This window comes from Oncorhynchus mykiss, chromosome 4, assembly GCF_013265735.2.
Source record: "Oncorhynchus mykiss isolate Arlee chromosome 4, USDA_OmykA_1.1, whole genome shotgun sequence".
NCBI classification, from domain to species: Eukaryota; Metazoa; Chordata; class Actinopteri; order Salmoniformes; family Salmonidae; genus Oncorhynchus; species Oncorhynchus mykiss.
This window is the reverse complement of record NC_048568.1, coordinates 28,094,896-28,105,000: the sequence shown is the minus strand read 5'-3', so window position 1 is coordinate 28,105,000 and position 10,105 is coordinate 28,094,896. Positions and strand designations below refer to the sequence as shown.

Genomic DNA, 10,105 nt, shown 5'->3' with positions numbered 1-10,105 from the left:
ATACCCAAGACAACTCAAAGCTGTAATCACAGCCAAAGGTGCTTTTATAAAGTATTGAATAATTATGTAAAATGTATATTTCTGTATTTCATTTTCAATACGTTTGCAAAAATGTGTAAAAACATGTTTTCACTTTGTCATTATGGGTTATTGTGTATAGATGGTTGAGATTTTTATTTATTTAATCCATTTTGAATTTAGGCTGTGACACAACAAATGTGGAATAAGTCCAGGGGTGTGAATACTTTCTGAAGGCTCTGTACATGTCCTCTGCGACGATGGCAGTATTATCAGCAGCACCTGTCTTTTTACTAAAGAAATGCGTTCACTTTTTCTCTCTTGAAATTAAATCTTTCTTTCTTTTATTTTCTATGCCCCTCTCATTGCTGCAGCTTAATTTCAATGAAAGTCACGTTTGCAATCATATCGCATGAAACAATTCACGGGATGATGTGTGGCCTGAGGCATTTGACTCTTCTGCATAATGGTAAGTCCGGCACAGGCCCCATTGACACTCCTGCTCTCCTTATTCCACTAGATTCCAAACCTGCCTGCCGCCGCCACCACCCAACACACACAATCGAAACATCTGGTTCAATATTAATTCATGTGCAGCTTTACATATCTGATCGATTCCATCTCACACACATTTTCTCCCTGCTTAAAGAAGGGTTTATCACCCACTGCTCTTCACAAGAGGTGTGTGTGTGTGTGTGTGTGTGTGTGTGTGTGTGTGTGTGGTGTGTGTGTGTGTGTGTGTGTGTGTGGTGTGTGTGTGTGTGTGTGTGTGTGTGTGTGTGGTGTGTGTGTGTGTGTGTGTGTGTGTGTGTGTGTGTGTGTGTGTGTGTGTGTGTATGTGTGTGTGTGTGTGTGGAGATGCTAGATGCTGCCAAAGCACTACTGATAGTATTGATGTGTCAGTAGTACATGCACGTTAACAGCAGACAACTTCAATAAAGACTCAAACACTTGATCTGTGCATAGTCAAAGAAATCTGACAGGCCCGGTATGAGTCAGATAGAAGGCATTGAGATGTCAGAATGTTATCAGATGTCTGCTAGTCTAACACAAGAAGAAGAACAAGTCAAAAGAAGAATGAGGGACCATGGATTAACGGGTATGGTAAGAATGATGAACTCTGCGCCTGTCCAGTTCAGACAGAGGAAAGTGAGATAGTTTAGAATGATATGAATAAGTAGAGTGTAATGGCTTAGGAGCAGGAGAGACTCAGAGGTCAACAATTGACAATTTCTCATAGAGAGAGCGAGAGAGAGAACGATCGATTACTGTCATTGTGCGCTTTTGTCATCAGCATCATCATCACATCGACACATCAATCACAAGTATTCACACCTGTGACTCAATACTTCGTAGAAGCACCTTTGGCTGATTTGAGTTGTCTTGGGTATGTCTGTATCAGCTTTGCACATCTGGATTTGGGGGATTTTCTCCCATTCTTCCTGGCAGATTTTCTCCAGCTCTGTTAAATTCTATGGGGAGCAGCGGAGGACAGCAATCTTCATGTCTTTCCACAGTCTGGCCTCTGCCTGGCCTCTGCCTGGGGCCTCCAAATCAATAAGTCTGCCCCTGAACGCGGTAGCAGATTGCATGATGGGAGAGTTGATGAAATGGGTTTGGGGTCAGGAAGGATAATGGGATGGAGGTAGAGTTCAGAGAGGGAAGCTAGCCTATTGTATATTTCACTGTGAACAGCTGACAATGTGAGTGTGTTAGACTTGGGAGGTATCCAGATAGTCATACCTTCATACAGACCTTGTGCCATACCAGGATATTCAGTAATACTGGCACTGAACACAAGGGGCGCTATTTTCTAACCCCACTGAGCCTTTGTAATCCAAAGGTTAGCAATGACAACTACATGTAAAACCCTATAGAGAATGCTAACTAAATGCTAACGAGCACATTGCAAACATTTTATGCAGTCTCTGACCTAAAGTATTTGCTGGACAGACATCCCAGCTCATAAAGTTATACAAGTAACAAAATAAATGCCACTCATAGTTTGCTGCATGCGCAAACAAATATTAGACTGCAAGACTCTCCATGAGGGAGATTCTGTGCTGTTACCAAGCAAAGCCTGATTTTGGAAGAAGCTAGCTACTAAATTAGCAAACCAAATGCATAACTGCAGAGAATTTAGCATATTTTAGACGGTTAACTTAATAGATATCTAGCTGGCAAACATTTAGTTGTGAATTCCATACTGTAACTAGATCACCTGGCGTGCTGCACAACAGTGAGTGACTCACACAACTCCGGTCTCTCTTCATTGTGTGCTTGTAAACAAACACCATGTGACTGGGGACTGACTACCAGTTAGCTTCACAATAAAAATGTGAAAGGTGAAATGAAGAATGTGATCATCTTTATCTCCTAACGGATTGTACAAGTTAACTGCGGGTATTTTCTTAAAAAGGATGTACAAATATTCAAATATACTAAAAAACTTCAAATAAATCATTTCAACGCTATTGATGGTATTGAAAAAACATCCCATGGATATTTCCAAATATCCCAGTGTATGGTATACCACCCTAGCCTAGTATTTGTGTGCATTGTGTGGTGTGTATGTGTGTGTCAAGGAAGGCTGGTGACCAGGTATTTTCTATTAACTCAGAAGGCAGGCTGGGCTGAGGTGAGCCGGAGAATCAGTGTGTACTCTAGCCTCTCTGACCTTTTCTGTGTAGGCTAATGCTGATGCTGGTGTGTGTGGTGTGTGTGGTGTGTGTGTGGTGTGTGTGTGTGTGTGTGTGTGTGTGTGTGTGTGTGTGTGTGTGTGTGTGTGTTGCCGTAGGGTCTGATGGTGGTTGACCCAGGGTTTCCATCAGGCTTTTGCTGTTCTGATAACGTCTCTCACTGAGGTAGAAAGAAAAAAGAAGATCCTATTGGATTTATGATGTATGTTCACAGCAGATTGAGGTGGCTCTATGTTTGGATAATGATGGCTCTATGTTTAGATGATGATGGCTCTACGTTTGGATGATGATAGCTCTACATTTGGATGATGGTGACTCTACGTTTGGATGATGATAGCTCTACATTTGGATGATGGTGACTCTACGTTTGGATGATGATGGCTCTACGTTTGGATGATGATGGCTCTACGTTTGGATGATGATGGCTCTACGTTTGGATGATGATGGCTCTACGTTTGGATGATGGTGTCTCTACGTTTGGATTATGATGGCTCTACGTTTGGATGATGATAGCTCTACATTTGGATGATGGTGCCTGTATGTTTGGATGATGATGGCTCTACGTTTGGATGATGATGGCTCTCCGTTTGGATGATGGTGGCTCTACGTTTGGATGATGATGGCTCTATGTTTGGATGATGATGGCTCTATGTTTGGATAATGATGGCTCTACGTTTGGATGATGATGGCTCTACGTTTGGATGATGATGGCTCTATGTTTGGATGATGGCGGCTCTATGTTTGGATGATGATGGCTCTACGTTTAGATGATGATGGCTCTACGTTTAGATGATGATAGCTCTACATTTGGATGATGGTGACTCTACGTTTGGATGATGATGGCTCTACGTTTGGATGATGGTGGCTCTACGTTTGGATGATGGTGGCTCTATGTTTGGATGATGGTGGCTCTATGTTTGGATGATGATGGCTCTACGTTTGGATGATGGTGGCTCTACGTTTGGATGATGGTGGCTCTACGTTTGGATGATGGTGGCTCTATGTTTGGATGATGATGGCTCTACGTTTGGATTCCGCAAAGGGGAATGTTTTTATTCTACTCTACCATTTGTAAAGCAAATTATGCTTCATGATTAATAACAGCTAGACTCTGATTATGTGGCTACACAATTTTAATAAGCGCCTGTGTTCAAAACCATACCAACTTTTAATTGCCTTTGATTGCACATTGCAAGGTATAATTGAGAATTTGAGTGAATAGGTCTGTGGGGTGGTACATTAAGAGTAAGGGCCCTTTAGAAAGTGACTAGGATGTGGATTTTGATCCCGCCTTTATGAGCCTATAATCAGCATCAGTCACCAGTTAGTACACTCTCCTTAACTCCTTTACCCCATTTACATTGATTCACCTTGCTCTTAGGCCCTGTCACATAAGAGTGTGTGTGTGTGTGTGCACTGCGTATGTGTGTGTATGTGTGTGCACGTATGTGTGTGTGTATGCACACATCTGTGTCTGTGTGCACATGTGCTACAGAACGACTGATCTGGATTTTTTTTAGGGCCGATACCGATTCAGTGTAATTACATTTGAACATTTGATGACAACATTTCCCAGAGAAAACCATGTAGGCATTAATGAATAATAAAAATTAAAAAATACAAACAATACATTTCACTGTTTTACCAATCTAACTACTACAACATAATGGTAATAATTGTATTTGAATGTTTAATATCTTGATAAACTGGGTAAATTAAGAGGGCATAGGCCTAATCACAATACAGGTGAATGCATATTCTATAAGAGTGTGTGATTTCAGTGGAGTCTTTAGTGCTACAGATGACAAACAATATGTTGTCCATACATTTGGGATTGATTGTATTAGCCTACGGCAGCCTTATCACTTCTTTCATAAAAAGGTGCGATGTCTCTTTAAAACGTCAAGACTGGCGCAGCCACAGACGTCACTCAAGACAGACATGCAACAGTTTGTCGAAATAGAAAGAACAGTAATTTAACCTAGTGAACGTTTTTGGAGACACCCAGCTTGCTCTACATATTATAACTAATCAAGTTTTAGAGTAGTGAACTGACGTTAGCTACAGTTGTAAACTAGTTTGCAAAGTTAGCTTTCTGTGATTGAATGTAAGCCTATTTTGCTAGCTACTTAGCTAGCTAGCTACTGGTATCTTTTGTTTTGTAAAGTGCTATAGACTGTAGCTATATGAATATTGTTTTGCCGAACAGTAAATGGATTTAATGCAGCATGAGTGGGTAGCTAACAAGATGCAGTCCAGCCAGAGGTTAATCCATTCGCCGGATTGCGACAGTTTGATACAAGAGGCAAGTGCGCTCGCGTTACATAGCTAGCTACATGGCTGCCCTGCTAACTTGGTGACATGGCTGCCCTGCTAACTTGGTGACATGGCTGCCCTGCTAACTTGGGGACATGGCTGCCCTGCTAACTTGGGGACATGGCTGCCCTGCTAACTTGGGGACATGGCTGCCCTGCTAACTTGGGGACATGGCTGCCCTGCTAACTTGGGGACATGGCTGCCCTGCTAACTTGGGGACATGGCTGCCCTGCTAACTTGGGGACATGGCTGCCCTGCTAACTTGGGGACATGGCTGCCCTGCTAACTTGGTGACTTGGCTGCCCTGCTAACTTGGTGACTTGGCTGCCCTGCTAACTTGGTGACATGGCTGCCCTGCTAACTTGGTGACATGGCTGCCCTGCTAACTTGGGGACATGGCTGCCCTGCTACCTGGGGACATGGCTGCCCGTACCATGTTCTCTAGTGTGTGCATATAGATGGGTTAGTGAATCATACAGGACAAGACATCGCTCAAGGCTTTGATTTTAGAACAGAGAAGGAGTTAGTCTAGACCACGCTACGAGAAGCTTTGACTATTTGACATGTGCCAAGTACTTGTCTTCAGATATTAAAATAGTAAATGACGTGATCGTCTGTTTGCAAAACTTGCTGACAAACGAGTCAACATTTTCTTAACTAAAACTATATTCAGCTGTTCCATAAATGTTTCGGTGTAACAGCCCAAGAACAGCCCCATCATCTCTGTATCTCTTGTCTATCAGGCCTGATGTTTGTTTGTATCGTTCTCTCAGCTGTGTTGTTTATCAACTGTCAGTTAAAGGCTGATAGACGGACTTCTTAATCTCTCTCTCGCTGTTATCCAGGTGTCAGAGATGGTTTGGTCCTACTGTTTCGTCATGTTTTTCTCTCCTCTCTCCCAGGTGTCAGGTGGGTCTCCAGGGGAGAGGGAGAGCCAGGCTCCAGGTCTGCTGTTAGCGCCAGGGGTGAAGTGGGGACAGACGCCCATCAACCAGCTCACACCCTGGGAGACGGAAGAACCCCCTGCCAAACAGCAGCACAGAGATAGTGAATCCACAGGTACTGACACGCATGCATACGCAACACATGAATACGCAACGTGTGCGCACACAGTCCTATACTGTACTAATCATGGCAATCATAGTCTTTATTGTAATATTTTCCAATTTAAACAAATAATCTATTTGAAGTAACTATTTCCATAGTGTAAATGAGTATGAGAATAAAACAGACAAGAATGCCAGTAATGGATTAATTTTAGGAGCTGTGGAAGTTTAACTCCTATAGTAATTGGTTACGTTTAGGAGCTGTGGAAGTTTAACTCTTCCACAGTAGTATTTAAGTGAGTATAATAGTATTGAAGTGAACCCAAAATGGCTGTGCCCTGCAGTGATCAATTTCCCTCTTATGTTGCTCTGCTGGCCTCTGCCTTCCGCTCATGGAGAACAGGTATAATTTAAGAATAATACACAATGGTACAGCCACTGCACTCGTTCGTCTGGAGCCTCTCGTAACACAGGCACACTGAGGCAAACTACACTATGAAAATAATATACTATGAATACAGTATTGAACAATGTATTCAAGAAACACAATAAATATTGTATAGTTCCATAGCAAATATCCAGTTTCCACATTCCTAATACTGTAGCGAGAAAAACAGACAATACTGTATAGTCAAGCAATACTCATTATATACAGTACAACACTGTATACATCAACATGATGTAGCAAGCAATGTAACATGTGGTGCAGGGTTCCCCAACTGGTGGTCCACAGGTGGGTTTTATTTGCTCCCACGTTTCCTGAGCAAAACAATCTATTTTTTATATTTTTTATTGTTGGACATAAAAGACTGTTAAAAACACTAGGAGATCAGTTTTGAATGACTTACATTTTGGAAATCTGTTCCCAAATATTCCCACGCATAATGGAGAGACGTGATCATATACAAATGGAAGCAAGTTTTTTTTGTGTTTGTTTTTTTTGTCAAATATTTTGTCTGTTTGGGCATCTTGTGGTCAGTTTGACTTCTACAGATTATTTTGAATTATGTTCAACCATCCGCTCAAGAAAAAATAGTCCGACAGCTGAATTTAGTTGATGATCCCTGATGTAGCTTGTGTTATTACAGCAACATGAATACTACTTGAGTAGTGTCCGACGTACTGTGACTTAACATGGAACTCTAATTTGACTAATTATCTGCTAACCATAATTCAGTCTCAGTAAAGATTTAATTAGATCAGTTGATTAATAATTAACCTGTCACAGCTAAGACAATGATTACATAAACACACAGAAGTAATACATTTAATGGAAAATACGTTTTTTATTGCCAGTGCAGCCTTTGCCACTACTAAATGTAATTCTCAAAAACACCTCTAATACTTTTCCAGTGAAAATAAGTTCTCTGCTCTTACTAATCAAGTTTTATTTGTCACATGCGCCGAATACAACAGGTGTACACTTAACTGTGAAATGCTCACTTAATAGCCCTTCCCAGGGATGCAGAGTTAAAAAGTAACACAAGGAACAAAATACATTAGAATGGAGCTAAACTCAGCAAAAAAAGAAACGTCCCTTTTTCAGGACCCTGTCATTCAAAGATAATTCGTAAATATCCAAATAACATCACAGATCTTCATTGTAAAGTGAAACACTGTTTCCCATACTTGTTCAATGAACCATGAACAAATAATGAACATGCACCTGTGGAATGGTCGTTAAGACACTAACAGCTTACAGACGGTAGGCAATTAAGGTCACAGTTATGAACAGTTAGGACACTAAAGAGGCCTTTCTACTGACTCTGAAAAACATCAAAAGAAAGATGCTCAGGGTCCCTGCTCATCTGCGTGAACGTGCCTTTAGGCACGCTGCAAGAGGACTGCAGATTTGACCAGGGCAATAAATTGCAATGTCCGTATTGTGCGACGCCTAGGACAGTGCTACAGGGACACAGGACGGACAGCTGATCGTCCTCGCAGTGGCAGACCACGTGTAACAATACCTGCACAGGATCGGAACATCCGAACATCACACCTACGGGACAGGTACAGGATGGCAACTACAACTGCCTGAGTTACACCAGGAACGCACAATCCCTCCATCAGACTGTCCGCATTAGGCTGAGGGAGGCTGGACTGAGGGCTTGTAGGCCTGTTGTAAGGCAGGTCCTCACCAGACATCACCGGCAACAACGTCGCCTATGGGCACAAACCCACCGTTGCTGGACCAGACAGGACTGGCAAAAAGTGCTCTTCACTGACGAGTTGCGGTTTTGTCTCACCAGGGGAGGAGATACACTGCAGTACTTAATGCAGTTGGTGGCCACACCAGATACTGACTGTTACTTTCGATTTTGACCCCCACTTTGTTTAGGGACACATTATTCAATTTCTGTTAGTCATGTGTCTGTGGAACTTGTTCAGTTTGTCTGTTGAATCTTATGTTCATACAATATTTACACATGTTAAGTTTGCTGAAAATAAACGCACTTGACAGTGAAGGAACGTTTCTTTTTTTGCTGAATTTATATACCGTGCATTCGGTAAGTGTTCAGACCCCTTCACTTTTTCTACATTTTGTTACGTTACAGCCTTATTCTAAAATTGATTCAATCGTTTTTTCCTCAACAATCTACACACAGTGGTTTGTAGACATTTTTGTTAATTTATAAAATAAAAACTTAAATATCATATTTACATACACTACCGTTCAAAAGTTTGGGGTCCTTGTTTTTGAAAGAAAAGCAAAAAGAAATTGTCCATTAAAATAACATCAAATTGATCAGAAATATTGTTAATGTTGTAAATGACTATTATAGCTGGAAACGGCTGATTTATAATGGAATATCTACATTGACGTACAGAGGCCCATTATCAACAACCATCACTCCTGTGTTCCAATGGCACGTTGTGTTAGCTAATCCAAGTTTATAATTTTAAAAGGCTAATTGATCACTAGAAAACCCTTTTGCAAATATGTTAGCACAGCTGAAAGCTGTTTTGATTTAAAGAAGCAATAAAACTGTCCTTTAGACTAGTTGAGTATCTGGAGCAAAAATGTCTACACTGTATTTCTGATCAATTTGATGTTATTTTAATGGACAAAACATTTGCTTTTCTTTCAAAAACAAGGACATTTCTAAGTGACCCCAAACTTTTGAACGGTAGTGTAAGTGCTCAGACCCTTTACTCAGTACTTTGTTGAAGCACCTTTGGCAGTGATTACAGCCTTGGGTCTTCTCGGGTATGACGCTACAAGCTTGGCACACCTGTAATTGGTGAGTTTCTCACATTGTTCTCTGCAGATCCTCTCAAGCCCTGTCAGGTTGGACATTCAGAGACTTTTCCCGAAGCTGTTCCTGTGTTGTCTTGGCTGTGTGCTTAGGGACGTTGTCCTGTTGGAAAGTTAACCTTTGTCCCGGTCTGAGGTCCTGAGTGTTCTGGAGCAGATTTTTTTCTCAAGGTTCTCTGTACTTTGCTCTGTTCATCTTTCCCTCGATCCTGACTAGTCTCCCAGTCCCTGCCACTGAAAAACATCCTCACAGCATGATGCTTCCACCACCATGCTTCACCGTAGGGATGGTATTGGCCAGGTGATGAGCGGTGCCTGGTTTCCTCCAGACATGACGCTCAGTATTTTAGGCAAAAGAGTTCTCTTGGTTTCATCAGACCAGAGAATCTTGTTTCTCATGGTCTGAGTCTTTAGGTGCCTTTTGGCAAACTCCAATCGGGCTGTCATGTGCCTTTTTACTGAGGAGTGGCTTCTGTCTGTCCACTACCATAAATGCCTGATTGGTGGAGAGATGGTTGTCCTTCTGGAAGGTTCTCCCATCTCCACAGAGGAACTCTAGAGCTCTGTCAGTGACCATCGGGTTCTTGGTCACCTCCCTGACCAAGGCCCTTTTCCACCGATTTCTCAGTTTGGCCCGGGCGGCCAGCTCTAGGATGAGTCTAGGTGGTTCCAAACTTTTTCCATTAAATAATTTTGGAGGCTACTGTGTTCTTGGGGACCTTCAAATCTGCAGACATTTTTTGGTACCCTTCTCCCGATCTGTGCCTCGA

At 41.9% G+C, this 10,105-nt stretch overlaps 1 protein-coding gene across 2 annotated transcripts in view; it reads left to right on the top strand.

Annotated features, from left to right (window-relative positions):
* Nucleotides 1-10,105, top strand: part of LOC110522439 (kelch-like protein 29) — a 383,495-nt gene that overhangs the window by 241,199 nt on the left and 132,191 nt on the right. Inside the window, exons 1-2 of one of the 2 annotated variants that reach the window (XM_036976047.1) lie at nt 4,638-5,022; nt 5,936-6,092. In XM_036976047.1, the coding sequence (XP_036831942.1) occupies nt 4,930-5,022; nt 5,936-6,092 (250 nt within the window). In that variant the 5' untranslated portion in view covers nt 4,638-4,929. Of the gene's footprint in view, nt 1-4,637; nt 5,023-5,935; nt 6,093-10,105 lie in introns of those variants that run through there. The other variant, XM_036976046.1, reaches the window with a different exon arrangement.